Raw genomic sequence first — 24,175 nt, 5'->3', positions numbered from 1 at the left:
GGGTCACTTGGTCATAAAAGGAGAGTAGGTTGGTGAAACGTGACCTCCTCCTCCTAAACCCCTGATGGCTGGGTCTGATACCCTGGCCATCCTGTAGATGCTGCATGATGACACTCAGTATAAATTGCTCCATTATCTTGCCAGGTACTGAGGTCAGGCTGACTGTTTATAATTACCAGGATCCTCCTTCCCACCCTTTTTATGAATGGGTGTCACATTGGCCAGCTTCCAGTCATCTGTAACCTTGCCAGTGAGCCAGGACTGTTGGTAAATGATGGAGACTGGCTTCACAAACTCATCTGCCATCTCCCTCAATACCCTGGGATGGATCCCATCTGGTCCCATAGATTTATGAATATCCAAGCATCTCAGAAGCTCTCTGACTGCCTCCTCTTGGATAATGGGGGGACCGTTCTGTTCCCTGGCACCATCAACCAACCTAAGAGAACAGTTGTCCTAGGGACAAGCTGTCTTCCCACTAAACACTGAGGCAAAGAAGGCGTTAACCATAATAATAATAATCTGTACTAAATAATAATATTTTGTAATATTTTCTTGAGTAATTCAGATCATGCTTTCTGAAGTTAGTTCAGGTCACATGTCATAAAACAAACTCTACCTGCTTTCTGAATATAGATTTTGGCACATACTCTAAGCATATTCATGACTGGCTATCTTGAGAATAGATGAAAATTATTGACCACTGCTCATTTGACATCCTCTAAAATACAGTGAAATATAATAATAAAGCTAACTGTGCTTGTTTGCTGAGCATGCTTACTTGTTTGTGGCCTGACATGAGAAGATCCTATGGACATGGATGTTATTTCTCCTTTGTGTAAATCAGCTTCATTACACAGCTTGGGATGCCTCTCAGGACTCTAGAAAAACACCAGGGAAATAAGAATTCCTATTTTAAAAAATGTCTATGTTACTTTATATCAAACAGAACATTCAATCATTTAATGCATGCTAGGCTGAAGATTAGCAATTTTAATAGCTTCAGAGTAAAACTAGCCCAGATGATACAATTTCAGTCTCTAGAGGAAGTGATATTCTTATAATAGAATCAGTACGTCTTTTTTTCTCTGAGAAGAATGACCTCTTTGTGTGGATCCTGGACTAGTATTTAAATCCACCGAAGAATTCAGATGTCAGGTACTGGTTTATTTCCAGTTCTAGCCCATAGTTCACAGAAAAGTAGTTTAAAACTCTCAGACACCACAAACTTAACCTCAGAGGACTTAAAAATTTCTATCACCTTCAGTTTTGCAGATAAATTTTCTTAGGCATGTCTGAATACATGCTTGCGACTTCTGACAATGCTCAGTGCCTCAACTCATACTTTATAAATAAATCTTGGCCAGAAGGTGTAGCCCAAACCTATGGTTGCCAAGCTTTTTACCTGGCAGATAAGCATACAGTTTTCATCCTACTTCAATTGAAACCTGAATTTCAATTCTGTTTTCAATGATGCAGTCCTCAGCTCAGGAACCACTTTTTTGTCCTAGAGTCCTTCAGGGCTTAAGCTGCCTCACAAGCATCCACAATATGCTTTAACATGGACACTCTCTAGAGTGTCCAATTTTTCCCTTGTACTTATTTATCACAGAATCACAGGATGGTTTGGGTTGAAAGAGACCTTAAAAATTATCTGGTTCCAACTTCTCTGCCATGGGAAGGGACACCTTTAATTAGACCAGGCTGCTCAGAGCCCCATCCAGCTTGGCCTTGGATGGCCACCCTGTATGACCTCCGGGGATGGGCTTCCACAGCATTTCCAGGCAAATGTTTTACAGTGGTCTCACCACCCTCAAAGAGAAGAATTTCTTCCTAATATCGAACCTAAACCTACTGTCCTTCAGTTTGAAGTCATTTCCCCTTGTCCTGCCACTCTGTGCTCCTGTAAACAGTCTCTCTTCAACTTTCTTGTAGGCTTCTATTTAGGTAGTTGACCTCTTTACATTTACAATGGAAGTTAATTAGAGCAGTAGGAACCATATTCTTTTATCTTATATTGTGGGTGTTCCGCTTTACATGGAATAGATAGAAAAGCGTCTTTTTCAAATCAAAAACCAGAAGTGCATATTGGTAAGCATTAGTAATTAAAGAACCTATCTAGGGTGGTGAAGGTAAGAATGCCTATGCCTCCAGCAGCACATCCTTAGATATTTTCTCCTCAAGAGACATTGGAACCATATTTACTCACATCTTTAAAAGGAGGAGGACCTAAAAAGAACCAATATCTGAAAAAGTAATTGTACTCTTAAGTACACTGACCTTGGTAAAAAGTCTCCCACCATGTGCAGATCCAACCAAAACTCTTTCAACCATGTTTTCCCCAAACACAAAATCAGAATTGCTGCTGTTTTGTACACTTCTTTCTTTGAGCAACTGACTTCTGTGGGAACAAAATAACATAAGAATGTCATTTAGAACTATTTAAAGCACTTTAAAGATTCACCACACCTAACATTAAAGAAAACAAAAAAAGTAATCACATAAGTAGTCAGACAAATTCTTTAAGAGAATCTGAGAATATTCTCTATGGAACATTTCACAAAAGGAGCAGAGTATCACACTGCATTTCATTAAGATTATTGAGGATATTCCTTAGACCAAAGAACAAGCAGCAAAATAGCATGCCATTTCTCCTCAGAGAAGTGTCTTATTCCAGAAATGTTAATGAGTTACTTTTGTTTCCCTGTTTCCTTTTGCTTCTCCAAAGGACTACCAACAATTAACAGCTATCCTTTCAAGTTCTCCAGTACTCTGCTGAATGATGTACACCCTGGTGCCTTACAGGCATTCCTTCATCATCCTCCTTACATCTTGGAAGTGCAGGAAAGCAATGTATTCACATACACACACAAATACTGAAAAATTGTATACATATGATAGCAAATGGCTTAAGATGAGTTATAAGTAAAATAGGAGAGAAAAGTGTTTCCATTTTTCAATTACCTGTTCTATAGATATACTTAAAATGAGAAGAGAACTCAATACTTGCAATCCTTCGGTACTGGCCAACTAGATTTTAGAGATTACATTGAAGAATATTCTATACAAGTAGAATTGTGATTTGACCTGCTAATTACATAGCCACTTTAAATTAACAGGTTTAATATTTTGTAAAAGTCATTAGAAAAGTCCTTGTAAAGTCCTTTATGTGGAAGTTGTTCCTGCTGCTGGTTTGGTTTGTTTGGTTTTTTTATTTGTTTGTTTGTTTGTTTTACAAAGGGGTTACAGGTTATTTATGCTTTCTGTAGAGCTTAATCCTGCACGTCTTGCTGGCATAGGCAAAACAGTGCAAGTTCTTTTTACTTTCTGTTCCAGAAGAATGACTTGGCAGGAAGGCAGCCTGATACTGTGTCATAAACTGCATTCTTCAGCACCACTTACTTCCATTTCACAGTATTTATCACTCTTGGGAGGGCTTAACATAACATATGTCATGTACAGGATATTCCTGTTAATTAGCTGGGTTTGTTGGCAGAACTTTGATGATTTCCTCTAAAATAGTTTCTCTGTTCACAGCTACAGTATGCTTCAAATCTCTTCAAGGATAAAGGGCTTACCGAGTACTACCTCTCTCAATCTTTTTTAATGAGAAAAATATTCCTTAGCATTCTCATGCTTGATGTGTTGCTAAGACTAGAAGCAAAACAGAGAAATCAGAAAATACTTGTCTTTTCAGCCTTTAAAGCTTCTATGCATGTTTTGGGCCATGAACAGGAAATCTGAAATGTGTTAATGAGTTTTTTATCCTTAAACACACTCCTTACTAAAATTCACTGGAATATGACCAGTTTCCATACTGAAATTTCAACTGCTACTTCTAGGCTGCTCCCTTAGCAGCTTAAGGACAGCACCCCAAAAGAGCTAAAAAAACCAAGAATTAGAGACTTATTTCTAAGAAAAAATGTGGGAAATTGTTTTGATTATATTCAGAATTTTTTTTTTTTATTATATTCATAAATTAAGAAAAATTAATCCATGCAATCAGTTCTCTTTTTAAGAGAAAGTTAATTGGAAGTGCCAACATTAAAACGTTATTAAAACCTAACTAGCCTTATGTTGTTGTATGGAAAGAACAAAGTGTTCTTGCCAGGGATGCATTGTCAGGGATGCAAAGTGTTCTTGCCCCAGGGATGGCATTGTCATGGAGATACAAAATATAGTCACTGATATCAGGGAATGATCACTAACAAGGAACAATGGGAGGAGAAATATTGATAAAATATTCGAGTGTGATTATGAGAGGGGAATAGATTCTCAGAGTGTCTTCTCAGAGTGTCCAAAAAAGTCTGAGTAGCCTCCAGTTCCAGTACTGGCCTCAAACCCTTTCAGTTTTCTATGCAAATCCTTGTGCAAAGTTGAGTTGATGTGACTGCAAGCCTTTGTTTTCCCACTGTTGTATTTCTACCACTTATGACACAAGCTTTCCAAGCTTTTAATCAGAATCAACAAACTGGAAGTTTTTCCTTTTCAGTTCATTATTATAGTCAGCCCAGGAAATGAAAATCAGTGGTTTCATGGAACATGAACAGCTGCAGCAACTGGAGAGGGATAACAAGGTATTTTCACTCACCTCTCCACAGAATCATATAATGGATAGATGAAGATGTGGAAGAGGAGCAAAAGTGAGAGAGATGTCTGCAGGCAAAGCAATCTCTTATTTTGTTTTATAAATAAATGTCAACAGTTATGCCTGGATTGGAAATTAAAAGTGAACCTAAAAAGTTGTTTTCTTAGCAATGAGGAGGTCTGGCTGCAATGTTCACTTACTGTTCAGCACGTATGCAGAGTTTAATAAAGTAATTTCTTTATTATTGATGAGAAAACAGCTATGCCAGAAAGATTTTACCGAAGTATTTTACAGCATCAGTCACTTAATATGGATCAGAAGAATGGCACTTATATCCTTCTGCAATCTCAGAAGAGCAGTCGGCACCTCGTAGTATTTAAATTAGTTGTCAACCATCAAAGAAACCAACATTTACCATGATTATGATAGAACTAATATTGTGATATACAGAATTCATGAGGCACAAACACCCCAAGCAGGGTGTTTGTGGAAAAAAAAGACAAAGGAAAGAAATACCATAAGTACCATTAAGTAACTTGTTGGCACTGAATCACTGTGTTGCATTTCTCTACTTCACAGGAGAAAGTCACTCACCAATCTTTTCCTAGATATTGTGCAGCTGACAGAAGCTAAATAAATTTAAAGTACCAACAGCAGCTGATTTAGTTTTTCTAATGCATGCATTACCATCAGATTCTCCTAAATCCCCAGTGTGCTCTGTGGCTGCATGTTGTCCTCAGAGGGCATCACAGCAGCATTAAATGAAATAGAAAAGGTTGGTTCTTCCAAAATCACAGCAAGCATCTGCCCTCTAATGATGTTCTTTTTTGTTGATAAGGATTAAGAATCTTAAGTTTTTTGTGCATCTAAAAATCCCTTTCCTCCTCAGAACCCTGGCACTGTGCATCATAACCTTTATCTGTGGTCCATCTAACCCTGTAGAAGACCGGCACAGACTCCTTTGCAATTTACATATTCTATGCCCTCCTTGGGTAGGAGGGGAATTAGGTAATATTAGAAATCTATTATCTGTGGCCCTAGCAATTTTGAAAAATCATTCTCTTATCAAAAGTGATACCAGGTATACACCTGGTATCCTGATGTTCATAACTTCCAGGTAAATAAACCTCATCAACATCAGCTATCAGTATTAATACCACAAGACAACCACAGATCTAGAGTTCTCATGAGTCAGTCCCCAGAGAGAGGTAATAGCCTGCTTTTGCACCAGTATGACTTCTTCTCAGTGCTAGCCTTAAACCCTTTCTGTTTCCCAAGGAAAACCTTGTGTGAAGTTGAACACGACCAGAAGCCAGTGTTTTTCCAGCATTGTATTTCTGTCACTTTATGACACAAATTTTCCAAGCTTTTAGTTAGAATCTGATTAATCTCCAAGAACAGGGCTCTTTCCATCACATACAGTGTCAAGAGGATGGGTAAACATCCTAGTCCAAGGATGTCAGCTTCCTCACAGAAATTCGGAAGTTTGTGCTGCACAAAAAATGCTAGCATATCACAGTCACCACAGATAGTTTCTTGTGCCAGAAATTCTGTTTTGTGAATGAAAGTAGAGCATCAATTGCAGCATTCACCTGGTCTTACAAATCAATCCTGTATTTTTTTTTCTTTATGCTCCTTGTGTCCAATATGCTGAAATATATTGGTAATTCCTCAAAAGAATGAAATTTCCTGAGTTTCTATGCACCTTTTTTAAGAGCTGCAGCAGACATGGAGTCAAAAAAGAGATGGCAAACCCAAATAGTTTCTGGCTTGGTTGCTAGTGAGAAACCACCTGTCCCACAGAGATTACTTGCAGTTAGGAGTCCATTTTTTATGGCTTATGAAGCTCATGTCAGTAGACAAAAATCTTGGCACCACACACTAACAGCACTGAGCCCTGTGTGGGTGCAGATAGTATGGGTTTAGTACCATGTTAGACATAGCTGATGAAAGGGCATGCTATCAGCCAAGTGACAAGATGCTGTAGAAATATAATAAACAAAGTCTTACTGTGTGTTTTGAGAGGTGGAAAGACTCATGGTAACAGATGACCCCACTGCTGTTTTGGAATTTACTGAATTCTCAGTGGATGAATAAGAGCTGTCTTCAGATAGCTAGGAATAATAAAATCAAATGGATTAATTAATTAGATTAATTAATTAATCTGCTATTAACTGATCTGCTAGAATCCAGAGTCACTAAGGTATAAAGATACACAGATAGAGATATGGATAATAGGTGTAGTAGTTGGCAGAACTTCTTCCAGCTGTCTATTGAACCAGTGTTCTCAATTAAAATACTAAAATCTCACTTTCTAAATAAACAAAATCCAAAACACCCAAAGCTGATTTTCCCACAGAACCCTGATACCAGAGAGGTAAGACAGCCTGCAGAGAAGAGATAATTTTTCAAACACAGTCAGCATGAATTTAACATTTCACATCATGTCAGTGATGCAGCAATTCCACTGAAACTTACATAGGAACTTTCTGGAAAATAATGCATTTTAATGCATGATTAATTAATTGCTTAATTAATTAATTAATTGCTTTAAAACAGCACTGGTTTGTTTGGTGTTTCGTTTTGATTGTTTTGGGTGGTTTTGTTTGGTTGTTTTTTTCCTTAATTTGAGCCCCAGTAAAATTATTTTTCATTTTACCTGAACACATGCTTCTTTCTTAGTCATTAGAGATACTACAGGAATTTCAGGACAGGTCAGAGCTTGTGGGGGCTGTAAAGTGGCAGGTCTAATGACATTCCACAACTGACTTGGTGACAAGGATCCTTGAAAAATACAAAGACAAAATATTTAAACATATACTTTTTCTTCACATCTAATTCATACCTGTATGTCTTGCCTCTTAACTGAAACTTTCAAAACATTTTAAAATAATATTTACTGTTGTTTGCTTGCTTCATATTCTGAAAAATTGTAATGGTTTCCAGAATACACGACTCTGAAGTGAAACCAATGTGTTATTTATCCTATCAGGATAAAAAAGTAATGTGTTATATACATAAACATTCTATTTGTACTTACAAAATATATTTGTATTTCTATATTTAATTATATCTTTATACTTATATTTATCGCTTTGTTTTAGATATGTCTTCTGGCATTTCAGATTTAATTCTGCATCCTCAGATCCCAAGAGTTTTCTTCATTGCCTTCTCCAGGAGCAGAGTATTCAGTTAGAAATGTGAAATTTCACTATGGAAGGTTATATTCAGTTCATTCAGGAAATAAGTAGTCAGACAGATGGTCAGACCAGAGTTCATAGGACATTTACACTGTCAAACAAATAAGTTATGAACTGCAAAAAGATACTGAGCCTGTCATTCAGTACGCAGAAGAGCTGTTCTTTTTTTGTCTTCGTTGTCTCTAAAGGATGTCTTTGTGGTGCTACAGTGAATAAATATTACAATGACATTTACCTTCTCTTGTACTTTTGATGATGTCAGGATTTCTTTGAAGAAGAGCTGAGGTCATGAATATGTTATTCTTCTTTACTACCGAAAAGGAATTTAAAATTAAATAATAAGTAAACCCAAATTTTAACCATTAATTAGTATTCCTGTATCCCCTCCCTCTTTTGGTAGTACCTGAGCAATATTCCAACATATCCATCTGAAAAAGATCTTCAAGATAACTGTTACTGTCTCAGTTTTTACAGGTGGGCAGACTTTGGCACAAGAGAGCACCAGAGGTTTTCTGGCTATGTCACAGTCTTTTGGGTATTAATGGATGTTTTTAATGCAAAATCTTTCTTCATCTTTTAAAACTAGGTGTTCCTGTTTTGTAGAAACATTGAATGCTACCTGGTCAAGTTTTAAATCATTTTTAAGACGATTAAGTGAGGCCCAAATACATAGGAATAAATAAATTTACCCTATCCTGCTTTGCTGAAAAGGCCCTCATAACTTGATGACAGTGCTCTATTGATGCTTTCACTGTTTTAATAAAGATACCAAACGCCAGTGAAAAGATGATGGCAACCATGCTGTAGAAGCCTAGGAGGTAAGGGGGATAATTTGTATGCCACTGATATCCAAATAGCTGTGGAGCCAACCAAGGACTTGTGGTAGTTTCTCACTGTGAGAAAGTGCAGGGTGTGGCTGCAGAAGGGGCCATACAGAGGTAGGGCAGTGCTTTTCCAGGACAACCATAAGCACAACACTGCACAGCACAGAACTGCAGGAATAAGGCCAAAAAGTGGGCATGGACTGTAGGGGCATCAAGACCACCCAAGACTCCCAAGGGCTCTGATCCATTTCCAGAAAGAACAAATTGCACATGAGAACTGATTTGCATTAAAAGAGAGAAACTCATCTCTAGGGTGGGGAAGCCCTTCTATATAAAGGTACCCCATGAAGCCCAGATGTGTGCCCCAGGATCCTAGACCTGCCTTCAGCCGGACTGATGCTGATGCTGATGATCACCATGGTGATCTCTTTTTCTCTCTTTCTTGCTTTCCCTCTTCTCCTCTTTAATCCTCTTTAATTCTCTCTCTTCCCTTTCACCTTAACCCTTCATCCAAAACCCACCTCCATGTGCTTATAATAGGAGATCAGGACTTATACCAGTTTTCATGTCAAGTGTGTAATCTACCAGTAAAACTTTTTAAGCTTTTGCAGAACCTCTGACTTATGTCATTCCTTTCCACCATGACCACCCAAGATTTGTAAATCTTGGGTGCTGCCTTCCTCTTGAGGGTGTGATGCCACACGTGTACCATGTCCTGTAGAATGGCACAACTGATACACTACATACATTCACCACTTTTTCATTGCAAGAGTGTGTTTCGCTGCTATTAAAATGCTGTGCACTCTTAACATTGTTTAGAAATCCTCTACGCCAGTGTCTGCCAAGAACCTGTCTCTGGTAAGAGACGTAGGCTAGGATTTGAGACCACTCCATCCTTCCTGTTAGTGCTAAGAGTAAGGATATTCCCTGGATCCCTGGTTAGGTGGAAAACATGCTCCTCAGACAGAAAATTATATTCCTGTAGGAACAATCACCATTATATTGCAAGCAAACTATTCATGTAATTACTGTAATTTCATTTTTGTTTTTTAAGTATAATTTGTATCACACTCTGTAAATGCATGATTTTAAATTACTCAAAGATTCCACCCCTGCCCCAGAGGATTCCCCAACTATAAAAAAAAAACCTTATCTTCAATTGAAATGCCAGTCCTCCTTATAAAACAATCCTTTCTCCCATCTAAATACCAGACTAGTCCAACACACTTCAGCTTTGTCTTGCAGGAAAAGAATTTCTGCACACATCTTTATTTTAGCTAATACTTGCTTTTCTGCATAAATATTCATTTTCATTTACCTGTCTGGGAGGGAGGGAAAGTAGGAAGGATGTTAAATGAAGATGATCTCCCTCTTTGCTGTGTGAGAGCTGTATCTAAAAGAATAAGAGATTAAATTATTACTTGTTTGGAGAATAAAAAAGACCAGTTTTAGGGTTAGCCAGGCTGATGTCATACTTTCACTGACTGAATAAATTATTATCTGCTACCCACCATCTTTCTGAAGCAGACTGTTAGGTTATGTCTGTGCTGCTGACCCCAGGATGTCTCTGATGCCAGGCAGCACAGCTTGGCTCAGGCATAGCTAACCCTCTCTGTATCAGCTCTGTCCTGGAGACTGCCAGGTAGAAAGGTTCAAAATACAGCCAGACAGTGACCTATCACTTAAACAGTGTGGGCAATCAAGAGGGAAAACACTCCAGCTTCCTTCTGCACTCTGCTTTATTTTTTGGTATAGGCATACCCTAAAATTTCTCATATATCTATCCCAGCTTAACTTTCAGAGTAAACCAAACTTAGCTGAAGTCCTCTTAGGTACATTCAGATGTGATAAAAAAAAAATAATACACCATACATGTATTAATGCCTGAATTCACAAGTACCTTTCTGGTACCATCCATATGTTAAATGAAGATTTTAAAAAACAGATCAGTCCTTCTGCACAGGAGCCTCAGTGATTCGTGTTCATTTCCATGGAAACAATACACAGTCCTTAATGAGGCTTCCCAGTCAGCTCATGGCAGGACGGCAGGAGGGGCCCTTCTGGGAACTGCTTTACATTTTAAAGGATTGCCCAGGGAACACTGATCTATTCCAGAAGCCAGGGATATAATTCCTTTCCTGACTTCATCATCCCTTGACTGTGTGAGCAATTCAGGAAAATTATATGAAATTTATAGATTTTTCATTACTTTATTTAGTATTATGTAAGTGTTGAAAAAATAATATATTTTTAATTAAAAACAGGTTTATTGGAAACTACTAGCAAGTATCAATGTTTAAGTTTTCATGACTTGCAGCATGCCTACACTGTAGAAACATTTCTTAGATGGGGGAATTCATTCTTTTCTTTGCAAGATAAGAATACAGAACTCCTATCAAAACATGACTGGAAGTAAAATGTCATACCAGTGTTAGACTGAGAGTCAGACTTCTGGAAAGTCAATGATGATGATCTTGCACGTTTTCTGGAACAGCTAATGAAATCTAGAGACAAGAAAATACAATGTAATTAGCAGGAGACATCATCACCATGTTATGATACTGAATTAAAACCTGAACAAAATAAATTCCAGGAGGGACTTACAGAACAGCTTTAAGGCAGTATCTAAGAGCAAGAGGGCTTTGGAATCTAAGTCAACATCTGTAACAAAGCCCTGGGGAGTCTTTTTCTACTAAGTTCAGGGAACCTAAAGCAAGTATTTAGAATCATTTCATAGCCCGTGGGCTCAGAAAACATTAGGAATGAGAAACTACATTATAACATCACCCAAGCAAATAGCAGAAGGCAGTTAGTTCATACAGCTGATGAATACATTTGGTCAATTTTCAGGGCTTCTGGAGCTTGTCTTTCTGGTAAATATGAGAATAAGATGGAATAACTCTTGAGGGAAGACAGGGACATATATATTAGGACAGAGTAGGTGGCTCTACAGCCCACAAAATCTCAGTCTGGTAACTGGGATTTACCCCTGCTCATAGAAAAAGTGCAAACACTGTTTTCACAGGAAACAGGCAGACCTATGAATAACCCAGTTATATTATACTGTTTCAGTGAGGTGGTCATTACCATTTTCAGCTTTGCAAACTGGGTCTTCTGCAGGCCGCTGGGGAAAAAAAAAAAAAAAAAAAGCATGGAAAGGTCAAGGAAATAGACCAATAATTTTCTAGACAGAGACGCAAAGTATAACAGTCCAGCATATATGCATTAAGTCTTCCTTGTTCCTATGCTTCCTTGTTCTATTTTCAGACCATTTATTACAAGTGCTAACCAGGGCTAAAATTTTATACTACTGCTAGGATAATTGTCTATAGAATCTCTATTTCTCAACAGTTTTTATCAATAATGAACATGGGGGAAAAAAACGCTTTTTACCTTCAAAGAATGGTCCTTCTTTTCAAAAACAAATGTTGGCTGGGTAAGCACTGATTTCTCTGAAAAAAAAGATCATTTTTAATAACAATTTTATAATAGTATTTATAAATCAGAGCTTTGAAAATGCTGTGCAATAACAAACAGGAGTTTATCCTTTTGTTACAAAGTAAGAAACTAAAGAGATGTAGTGATATACAGTACAGTACATTAGGAAAAAAAATCTATAATCCCCAAATCTGAGTGTGAGTTTTGCCTAACTAGATGCCATGGGATTTGGCCTCATGTTTTTAATATTTCTCTTTAAAAAAAAAAAAAAAAAAAAAAAAAAAAAAAAAAAAGAAGTGCTTTAACCTTTACAAGAAACATCTGCCATCCTTTAAGAACAAGGGTGAACTGCATCTTTGTGTAGCAGAAAAGAGCAAGGATATGAAATGTAAAATATCCCTAATGGAAGGAAAACAAGAGAATGTGTTACACTTGGCCTTTCAGCTACATTCATACATTCTGCTTTTTAATCTTCAGGTAGGTGGATGTCTAGGGTCAGTTTTAATATGTGTGTATGGTAAATATGGAGCTCTATGGAGCAAATTCTAGTCTCAGCATACCTCTGCATCTCTTAAGCATAACTAGAAGTATCTTGGATCTACGATCTTTTTTTTCTATGAAATATTTTTCTGCATACATTTGCCTCACATCAGATTTTATGTTGATTTAGGGTTCACTACTTCTACATCTCATACAACTTCTTCAGGCTGTTTACTTTGTTAGGCTTGTGACCTTCACAGGTGGTGCAATTCTAATGGACTAAATTTGGTTGTCAGTGTAAAAGAAAAAGCTGTTTTCACCAGCACTACTGATTAATGACACATTTATTATATGAATTAAGGGCACAATTAATGGGCAAAAAAGAAGACACAAACTGATCTTTTTTTAAAGACCACCACATACAGGATTCATCTCATTCTAGCTTTACACATCTGTCCTGTGCAGTAAATAGAAACAATCAGCTTCTGACTATGAGCATATTTTAGCTGTGTACTTTAGATGACAAATGGAAAGCTAAATGCATGTATTTCTCTCCATGGCTGATAAGTGCAGAGTTCAGACTAGGGTGACTGCTGAGCTATTTGACTGGTCTCTGGCCAGAGAAATCTCACACTTGGTGCCTTGTTAACTGACATTTGACAGAATATTTATCACATACACACCATTTTTGTAACTCTCTTTTACTCTGTTACCTCTTCAACAAAAACATCCAAGTGAAAATATGTGGATAGATTTTTTATCTAGAACTGCACACCTATCTGTGACCAAACAACTCGAGCTCTGGTATCAATTACTCAAAGGTTTAATAAAGCAAACATCAACCTATCATGGAGGAGTTAAGATTACTGCATCAAAAATGTATTCAACTATCAAGGAAAAAGTAAACATTGTTAAAATAAATGCTTAATGTATGTCAACAGGGGCAAGGAGCATGAAACTTTACTCAAACCCAGTGATATACAGAGAGAGGAGTAATAACTAGCACAGGTTTGCTGTTGTTAAAGTTAATTTTATATTTACTTGGGCATTGTATGTGTGCAAAGGACAGGATTTAACAAATTTAGCATGCTTTGCAATGAAAGCCTATTTCTTCCTTAATAGTAAAAGCAGAAAAAAATTCACATTGTTCCACTGAGAGAAAGATAACTCTCCATTATTGAAAGTTGAAGAAAAATTCCATAATCTAGTTGCAGCTAGGGAGTCAATGGCATGGCATGACATGAAGCAATTCCACTTCTATTCACTAGAGGGGAGTGGCACACATGAACAATAGTATTTCACTTAAATATGATTTTTTGAAGAGAACAGGCTTTTTTGCTGTCACCTTAAAAACAAACAAGCAAAACTGGCATTCTTATTGAATGAAGGAAAAATACAAAAAGTAAAGAGTAACTGTAGAAATCTTCATATTCTTCTCAGTAATCCTCAAGCTCAGAAGCTTGCACTATTTTAAAAGGTACATTTTCTATTCCAAAGAATGTAATTAGCAAAGAGTGAACTGCTGTGAAGAAGGAATTGACTTTCTCTCACAGAGAGAAACTTTTCCTGAATCTGCAAGGCTGTAGAGCATTTGAAGGAATTAAGAAAGCCCACTACATTTGAAACAACAAGAAGATTCCAATAATATTTTAAAACCCAGAAGTTCCTGAAGAAAAAAAAAAAAAAAGTAACTGCTTAATTACCAACATAAACTTGTGAAGCTACAGCATAATGGTACCCTTCAAAGATAAATATCCATATTTTAATATTGCAGTAAATATACTGCAAATATACTGCTCTTGAGCCAAAGAGCTGCCTGTAGATTAAGTCAGAGGTTGCTGAGGCTGCCACACTTATTCATAGTTTTTACAGTTCTATAATGCTTCTACTCCAATTGAGAAAACCTTTTTGTAATTCCTGAAGCATACTCCACAAAGCTCATCAGTAAGATCTTCACTCTTCAATCAGCTGTTCATAACAGGGTTTTAAAAATATATTTGTGTTAACTATATATGTATCCTAAGCATTAATTTCCATTTACATTTTCAACTTCTCAGATATTCAGGCACAACATATCTGCAGCTGATCTCCACAGAAAAAGACACACAGAACTTCTTGTGGATGTAGCACATGGCCATTGAGTTACCACAGTCATGTTGATGTGATAATTTTAACACTGATCAGTACCTCTGCATTTCTCCCCTTCATTCCCTGCACTAAGTCTGCCTCTGGCAGGGTGGCTGTACTGAAAGAGAAGTGCATCCAGCCACACAGTGCCAGACTCTGTCCCAGGAATAGGCAGCAGTAGCCGCCAAAGCCAGGCACAGGCAAATGCAGAGGAGCAGGAACAGCTGGGCTGGAGCCATTCTCCCTGATCATCACCACCAGGACACAGACAGACATGGGCTGGCTACTGCCTGGTTCAGACCGGGCCACTCCAGTCCTCGGCAGCTTGGCACTTGTGGATAAAAGAGGCTGTTGGAAAAGTTACCAGAAAATAATGCTAAATGAGCTGCCTCTGGCTGCAAGGACTGGAATAATCCACCAACCTCAGCCAAGAGTCCAGACACAGAACCTGTCTGTCTGTGCATGAATAATCACCACAGATTGGGCTCTCTTTTCCTTGCTACAGTTCCCCTGAAGCTGTTGAAACAGAAATTTAATGTTTGCTGTATTCAAAGACCAAAACAGGCCCTTGCCTGGAAGATGCATTAGAAACATTTCTTTGTCTGAGATCTCACCTGGATGTTGTCCTGGCTCCAGCCTCCTGTCCTGCACAGAAGCACTATCAAATATGCTCACACCTGAGCTACCTGACATGGAAAGCACCCAGGTTACAGGATAGAGACTGCATTCCATTTGAAAGAGCATTTTGGGCAAAAGTAAATGCTGTCTGATGCCTTAGGAGCACTAGCCAGAATAACATACAAGAAATAATGTAAAATTGCTTCTACTAGATTTGCTTGTATCCTAAAAGCCAGCATTGTCCATGAGATATAAGAGTCCCTCTGTCTTTGCTGTGACATTCCACTCTTCACTTCCACTGCTATTACCTTTTCTAAAGCTATTGAGACTTCACAAAATACATACATTAAAAAACAAGTGGGACCCTGATGATTTTGAAAATTTTAGAGTTTTTATTACTATTGTTCCATCCTACCCTAAACACAGATTAATGATCCTTAGCCTTTGAGGGCTAAGGACACAGTGGAGAGAATATCAGCACATATCTAATTTTCAGGCAGTCCTATGCCTGAAATAATGCCAAAAGTGGTGACAGTACTGTTTCTCTATTCCTCTCAAAGAGATGCAAAAAAACACCCTCAAATCTTTCAGAAGTAAGATAGGACTTGTGATCTCAATAGAAGTTTTTTATTTCTGATGTTGAAACAGTCAGTTAATTTTTACATTTTCAAATATAAAAAATTAAATCTGTTGCATCTTCATCATTAACAAACTGGCCAGAAGACTGAAAATGCTTTAATTCATATCCATAGCAAAAACCATTTTTAAAGTAAAGATGGACCAGTTGCTTGGCAATTTGGCTGAGCCCAGCAGTGACAGCACCTCTGGGATAATGAATTTAAGAAGGGCAAAAAAGTATAGCACAAGGACAATTACAGCTGTGAGAGGAGAGAGAATGTGAGAGAGGAACAGCTCTGCAGACGCCAAGGTCAGTGAAGGAGGAGAGAGAGAACATGAATGGTGAGGCAGCTGTGCTCCTGCAGCATAGGGAGGTGCAGGGGCGAGCAGAGATCCACCTGCAGCCCCTGGAGGAGCCCACACCAGAGCAGGTGGATGTGCCTGAAGGAGGCTGTGACCCCATGGGAAGCTTGTGCTAGAGCAGGCTCCTGGCAGGACTTGTGGCCTATGGAGAGAGCTGCCCACACTGGAGCAGTGTTCCTTGGCAGGACCTGTGACCCTCTGGGGGACCCACATTGGATGAATTCATGGAGAACAACAGCCTGTGGAAGGAACTCAAGTCACAGAAGTTCATGGACTGTCTCCTGTGGGAATGACCCTGTGCTGGAGCAGGGGAAGAGAGTGAGGAGTCCTTCCCGTGAGGAGTAAGAAGTGGCAGAGGCAACATGTGATGGAGCTGACAATAGCCCCCATTCCCCATGCACCTGCCCTGTGAGAGGAGGTAGAGAAAGGACGGAGTGAAGTTAAGGCTGTGAAGGGTGGGAAGACTCATTTTTTAAGAATTGGGTTTAGTGCTCACTACCGTATTCTAATTCTAATTTGACTGGTATTAAACTAACTGATTTCCCCTCTTTTTCCTGTGATAATAATTGCTGAGTGTTCATTCCCTGTCCCTATCTCAACCCATGAGCCTTCCATAATTTTCCCTCCACAGCTGAGGAGGGAAGTGAAAGAGTGGTTTTGGTAGACACCTAGCATCCAGCCAGGGTCAATATACCACAACATTAAATAAATAAAACAAACAAAAAGGAAAAAAGTGGCACAAACCAAAACCAAATAGAAACTGCCTTCTTAATCAGAAAAAAAAAAAAATCTCAAATAGAATATGATATTTGAAAATTGTATAATGGCCAGATAATGTCACTGACTTACAAAACCTTTAACTGCATCCAACTTTACCACATCCTAGTAAGCACTGCACAATACACAAAGGCTACATGAAAATTTATAATCAGCTTATAATTTTATCCTATCAAATGATAAGGCTATGACATTGAATTATCAAGTTTATGTGCTCTGATATGCTATAGCATATTTTGGAAGCTTTGCATGTTATTGCTATAATTCACAAAAGCAGAAGCAGAGACACTGTTTTGATGTTACAGCTTAGATTGCTGGTTCCTACAGAACTCTAACCAAACAAAGTTAATCAATAATAACAAATTCTTGCACATAAGACTGCCATTTTGATTGTGTCACATCTAAACTAGCTCAATGAAAACATATAAATTGGGAAGATGTTGAGAAGAAAAGTAGATTTAATGTCATTTCAGTTGCTACATCCCCAGAAGTAGTTTTATATCACTAAAATAGTAAGAAAAAAAACCCACACTGAAAAACTTTGACTCTGTCACTAATGAATATGTGCTATGTACAGCTATTACTTGAGAAAACACTAAGACAAAATTTTGTGGCAATATACATGAAGGAAAAGAAAGCAACAATGGGCTAGCATTTAAGTGGGAGATATGGATTGAGAAATTTGCATTGATAAAATTAATAAAAGAAATTAATAAAAGAAATTATTTTCATTATGCTAGCTGATGGTCTGTACATTAGTGACTTCAAGGAGCATCAGAGTTAACCTATATAATAATATGACCAATTTTTATTCAATATACTGCAAAAACATAGAAAACTATTAATACTTTAGACAGCAAAACTGCAACAGGCAGAAGAAAAATACTGTGAAAACAAGAAACAAGATAAAATAACAAAATATTTTGCTCTCTAACCTTGGGCTCATGCCTAAATATTGTTTCTGGCTTTTGATACAAAAGACATCTGTCAGTATTTCCAGTGATGGACCATTTTCATCTAAAATTAGGTGGAAGTTAACAAAAACCCTTTTGGCTTCTGTCAAGGAGAAATCTAGAACAGGATTTGCCAAACCTGCAACAGAACCATGGTTTCTGGTTTAAAAATACTCATGGAAGTTCACAACATTAAACAGAGCCAGTTCACAGCCAAGAGAAAGCGCCACAATGTTGCCAGCCAACATCTTGAGTCCCTCCGTGGCCTCCCTACGTAAGCCAGGCTTTCCTCTGCCAGAATTTAAGACAGATGACATGAGGCAAAATGGGGGTGTCCTAGAACTGTACTTCATGCAACCAACTTAATAAAACAGATCAACTTAAAAGAAGTATGGGAAAGGGCTTATGAAATTTCCCATTGCTGGCCCTGAGTAACAGGTATGTTCCCAGAAGCGCTGGGCAGGTGAGCATTCTGATGGAATTCACACACATACCTGCTTAGCACCCTTGAAAAAACAGGTCACTGAGTAAAGCTCTAAATGTGGATCTGGAAACCTACTTTCAGATTCTCATCTATTCATCTTCATACTTTTGATTCTGCTTATGAAGCATATTTAATACTTTCTAAGACAACTGTCTTAAAAAAATAAGATCAGTTTTAATACCGTGACTGGGGATTTTCCAAGCAAACTTACATATTTTTTTATTGCTAGAGACATTTTAATACAAGATTGATTACTTCAATTTGCATCTATATCTATTATATGTAGATAATGGGTTTTATTTAATCCATAAACACTCCAAACAAAATGAGAAAATAAAAGAAGATCATAAATCATATGAAATTCTAATCAGAAGAGTTTCCCATACACAAAGGTATCAGCAATCCATGTTGCTGTATAGTAGCAGCTTCAGTATCTTAGTCATAGGTCTAGACCTGTATGCTATTGGAATTTTTTATTTTATAATACTCTTGTGAATGTCAGTGAATCAATAAATTTGCAACAATTCGTCATGAATCCTGATTTTCCAGATATGTTCAATAGAAATCATTCTAAATAGTGAAAAAATATTTTGAGTATTGTTAAAATAAAATACTTCAAAACTACTGACATGAAATCCTTGACAAAGTTTTTTATTTTTTTGAAAAAAAAAGGAACCACCCATTGTTGTGAATTTTATTTCTAGAGAACTTAAATATATATCACTGATATTTGGCCACTGGCTGCACTTGCTGCAGGAGCAACTGTACTTCAGTGGCCCATGAAGAGACTGCTGGACACAGCACTGTGCTCTGTTCAAACACCCTGTACTAAATGTGAAGTGTACATTGCTTATCTTGGGTTCACAGCATCCTGTAAGTACAGTTTGGGGAACCAATAAATAACTTCACACCTCCCTATTTGGATTAGCAGAGACCGCATCATCAAAGAAGAGAGTTTCTGTTTCATTGCGCTCAGAAAGAATAAAGTTTATCTAATTGACAATTTGCGAAATAAAACTTCTGAAGGAATTTTTCCTAGGACAGCTTTACTACATTTTTGGGACTCCAATATTGCACACTCTTTGTTATGCAAATATGTTCATAACCCACATAAATAATTTCCCTGTCATCAGTGGCACCAGTTATGAGAGCAAGGATTCTTCATGACGGCACAGTCCTGCATAATCAGACTCTTAATATTTTAAGACATGTTCATCCTCTCCTAAGTCGCTCTTCTCAATGCTACAGATTCTAAGCACAGATAGGGATTAAGGTGGAAAGGGTTCTTCTATCAAAAAAATTCCATCTAATACTCCTAGCTCCCACTGTGGTTTATTGCATGCCATGTGAGAGATGAGATTTAAAATTTAAAATACTTCTCTTCATCCATGGAAACTCAGGTGACAGCCAGTGGAAGTGTTTAAAGATACAGCATATGTTACACCCACTCACCTCGGTAGAGCACATTTCTCATCTTTATATGGGTATAACATAAACAGGCATTAAAATAGCAGTAAAAATTACTCTATCTCAGCAACACTGTAACATAATTTCTGAGAGAAATATAACCCAGTTGGCTTTATTTCAAAAGTGAGAGTGAAGAAAGTATTTTTGAGAGTCTCCTCACTGGAGTGTAATTTTAGCAGTGCTTCTAGACTAGAAGTAACTGTGTCAGTAGACCAGCAGGACTGTACCAAAAGGCGTAACCAAGAATTATTTTAGAAACACTGAAACATCCCACTGCTCAGAATTCTTAATCTATTGTAAAAGCCAATGAAATACCCAGTGCAAGGGTAATCAAGTGTTACCCTCTTCAGGGCATTGTACTAAATTTAAATTTCATAAATCCCTATGAGATAACACAGAAGTAACCCTCAGGGAGTTTGTGCAAAAAAATTGAACTGTACAATTCAGTACAGGTAATAAGGTCATGATCCAACAACACTCACACATCCTTAAATTTCAGTGAGTAGACTGGACTGTGTGCTCAATATTAAGCACAAATTGAAAGGCTGGTCAACTGATAAATTAGCCCAACCTCTCTAAAATGTATCAGTCATAACATCAGGCTTAGCCCTTGAAAATCCTCTTGGTAATTTAGGTTCATTCATCAACCCCTGTAGTAAAAAATGGTTTGGTGGCATCATCTGCAAAAAGTCCTTAATATTAGCCCTTGTTTTCGTTATGCATCCTCATCAGTTTTTAATGATATTGATAAATCACTCACAATTCATGGCTCTCCTCACTACCTAAATAAGGAATTTTACTCTCCACCTCTATAGTCATGCATCAGTCTGAGAAGCTAGAGCAGGACAGTTTTGCTCTCAAGGTGCAGGGCACATCAGGGCATGGATATCCAGGAAAACGACTGTTGCTTCCAGGTAGGGCCAGGAATGCAAGTGCTATTCCCACCCATCCTCAGGCCCAGCATTTAGGAAAGCTGCAGAAAGCTCAAATGGCAGGGGAGTTAACACTGTAAGAAACATAGAGAGGCCACATACACTCATCTGGTAGTGTCCTTTCCTCAAGTAAAATACGAATTGGAGATTTCTGACAGATTACCAGTAAAAACAATGTAATAAAAAAGCACAGCCAGCCAAGCTCTTATTCTGCATTACACATAGCACTGTTACCAACCAGGTACATCCTTTGTGTTTATCCCTTTCCCACAAAAAACCCGGGAGAACACAAGAGACATGCCAAAGACAATTGCTAACAAAACCCACCTGTAAAGCATTCCTCCTTGGGATCTAACGTGCTGCCGCGGGAACCTTGGCAGGGCCTGGGCATGGTCTGTTCTTGCAGGTGAGTGGCTTGGTGCAGAGCCCAGGGACCACCGGGCCAGCCTCTTCTTTTGGGGAGGTCGGGCGCCTTCGCACTCTGCCGGGGTCTGTCACAGCCAGCACAGGAGCATCGTGTGCCTGCACATAAAGCATTCCCTTTGCAAGCAGGAATTGGCTCGTTTCTCGTTATGAGGTCAGCATAAGTACCCTTTTATATACATCTCTCTCTATACATACGTAATCGTATGTGTTATATACGCCGGAGCTGGCTCTGGAAACCTGCCACCCTTCGAGCCGGTCAGCGGGGCCTCGGGACTCGCGGTCGGGGGGGGTGGCGCTTCCCGGAGCGAGGCAAGGATGAAGCGGCGCCGGCGGCCGGCGGGGACAGCTCGGGGACGGGGCCCGGAGCCAGCTCCTCGCCTGCGGGGCGGGCCATGGGAGGGGACTCGGAAAGCCGGGCACGGGAACGTCGGAGGGAGAGAGGGCGGGCTGGGGAGCTGCGCGAGTGGCGCTTCCCGGGAGCTGCGGCGGGTGCGGGGGCTCGGTCACGGGTGAGCTCCCGCGAGTACTGTGCCTGCTGTGGGGCTTTTTTTTTTTTTTTTTTTTTTTTTTTTTTTTTTTTTTTTTCAAGAAGAAGATGAAATAGCAAGCAAGGTAGCCGGACACCGCGATTGTTCCCAGGCTGACGTGAACCAAGTGCAGCGTCAGCACAAATAGGTGCTGCGGTCCCTCCGTCCAGACGCGCTGTGCTGCAAGTTCTGAAGCCTCGCCCGTGCGTCCTGCTGCTCTCTTAAATAGCAACAGCCCCAAATTCTTCAAGTGGGAGCGATTTCAGGCCATTATGTCTTGCAGGCCTGGTGTCAAACTGCCTGTAATCATAACAGTTCAAGACAAAAAGGCAGGAATTCAGTGCAAGTTCATCAGAATCATGTCTAGTCTAATCTAGTGTCTTTGCACAGCCAATAACAGATGTTCTACAGAAAAAAAAAGATGCAAATTCAAGAGCAAGTCCAAGATGCTCTGTGATTTTCCCTCATTAGAGACGCAGTGTGTGTTGGCATAACTTCTAAAGTGTGCCATTTAACCCTTCTGCGGTAGAATCAGAGAAACTTTTAGACTGGAAAAAATCTCTAAGATAAAAGTCCAGCCTTAACCCAGCATTGCCAAGTACCTCATTAAACCATGTCCCCAAGTACCACATCTACACATTTTTTTAATACCTTCAGGGATGATGACTCTACCACTTCCTTTTGCAGCCTGTTCCAGTACCTGACAACCCTTTTGGTGAAGGAAATTTTCCTAATACATGATCTAAATCTCTCCTGGAGCAACTTGAGGCCATTTCCTCTTGTCCCATTGCCTGTTGTCTGGAAGAAAAGGCTGAGCTCCACCTGGCTACAATCTCTTTCTCTGGACATGCTCCAGCACCTCACTGTCCTGTAGTGAGAGTCCCAAAACTGAACATAGCACTTGGGGTGCAGAAACCTGAGCCTTAACTGTTAGAACTTGGTATTTTTGTGACCTCCAATTGTATGTGCAACTTCTGTATAAACCTTAGTAAGTCCTTGATTTGTGGTGTGCACTTCATTGTCACATTCCACAGCAGTCACAGTTTGTAATTTTTGTTTTGCAAGTTTTCAGTTTAAGTTGAATACTGCCTAGTTACTATTATGTCCAACAGTCCTATTCTAGCTTCTGAATAACATTTCATTGTTTTATACTTTTGTCATGTATTCTAGTTATCTTCTGAGATACACTGTTCAAAATTTTTCAGTCATTATTTCTTTTGAATTCACAAACACCCTGCTCCAGACACACAGACACTGCCCATAGGCAGTTGCAGAAAAGGTAATGGCACAGAGCTATGTCTAGTTTGTCCAGTGAAACCAGCTTCACTGTCTGACAACAGATATAGATATTTGAAATTAATGCCTTTAACTCCCTGTAACAGACTTTATAGAGTTATGTGGGATCAACAGATATCCATAAGGACAACTGCTGGAGAAGGAGAAAGTATTCTGTGGAAACATCACATTATCCTGTCCTGTTGTCAGCCTCAGCATCCATTGCTAGCCACTGCTCAAGAAAGGATTCTGTGGTGCCACTCAGCATCACCATTCTTATATTCTTTCTTAATACTATATTCATTTTTCTTGTCAAACTCCTTTAAATAATAAAATCTTTAATACACTGTGACAGCCAAGTCGGTACAGTGTGAGTCATCTGAAATTGGCAACTAAAAGTAAAAGGAAAGGTGAAATAATTCAGAAATCATAAAGCGCACATATTTATTTTTTGACATTTCAACTATGAATATGGAAATTAACCAAAGGTTAGCTTCTCCGTAAGTAGTTTTTCATCACATCATTATGAAATTAACTTTGTATTAAGAGAAAGAAAAGTAAAAAGCAGAGTAGTTATCTGGGTCTACTCTTGGCTAGGCCACAATATAAATTCCTTATTAGTTCAAGCTCAAAATGGTGCAATGTTCTTTGACAGACAAAGTAACTATGAATCCCAGATCAAAGTAATTATAATTTAATTATTAGTCCAACACTTTTGTGAACACTCAATTGAAATAAACAAAACCAAGTGTTTGCAACTAGTGTTCAGACAAAATCCTGAAGATGCCTGCATATGTCCTGCTGTCATTTACATCTCTGGCACTCTTCTCTGCAGTCCTGTTTCTATCAACAGAACTTCCAAGGACAACACAGGTTCTGGGAATGCCAACATGATGCACTCACATTACTCCTACTTATCCAAAGGTAACATTTGAGAATTCCTTATTTAACGTGAATAAAGTAAGCACAATACATTCATTTTAATTTACAGATACATTAATCACTCAACCAAACACTTATTCTCTACTTATTAAAATTTTAGGGAGTATACTTCATACCAAACATGGTAACAGAGCTA

The 24,175-nt window shown here is 38.6% G+C and overlaps 1 protein-coding gene across 1 annotated transcript in view; it reads right to left on the bottom strand.

Annotated features, from left to right (window-relative positions):
- The window catches only part of RANBP3L (RAN binding protein 3 like), a 28,046-nt gene extending 6,357 nt beyond the window's left edge, over nucleotides 1-21,689 (bottom strand). The window contains 11 exon segments of the mRNA XM_054003990.1: nucleotides 782-881; nucleotides 2,281-2,401; nucleotides 6,599-6,702; nucleotides 7,248-7,372; nucleotides 8,024-8,098; nucleotides 9,931-10,005; nucleotides 11,039-11,116; nucleotides 11,700-11,736; nucleotides 12,006-12,064; nucleotides 21,197-21,435; nucleotides 21,562-21,689. Coding sequence (XP_053859965.1) covers nucleotides 782-881; nucleotides 2,281-2,401; nucleotides 6,599-6,702; nucleotides 7,248-7,372; nucleotides 8,024-8,098; nucleotides 9,931-10,005; nucleotides 11,039-11,116; nucleotides 11,700-11,736; nucleotides 12,006-12,064; nucleotides 21,197-21,435; nucleotides 21,562-21,689 — 1,141 coding nt within the window.
- Between the last annotated feature and the right edge of the window lie 2,486 nt (nucleotides 21,690-24,175).

Source organism: Vidua macroura, chromosome Z (genome assembly GCF_024509145.1).
Source record: "Vidua macroura isolate BioBank_ID:100142 chromosome Z, ASM2450914v1, whole genome shotgun sequence".
NCBI classification, from domain to species: domain Eukaryota; kingdom Metazoa; phylum Chordata; class Aves; order Passeriformes; family Viduidae; genus Vidua; species Vidua macroura.
This window is presented reverse-complemented; position numbering and strand designations above follow the sequence as displayed.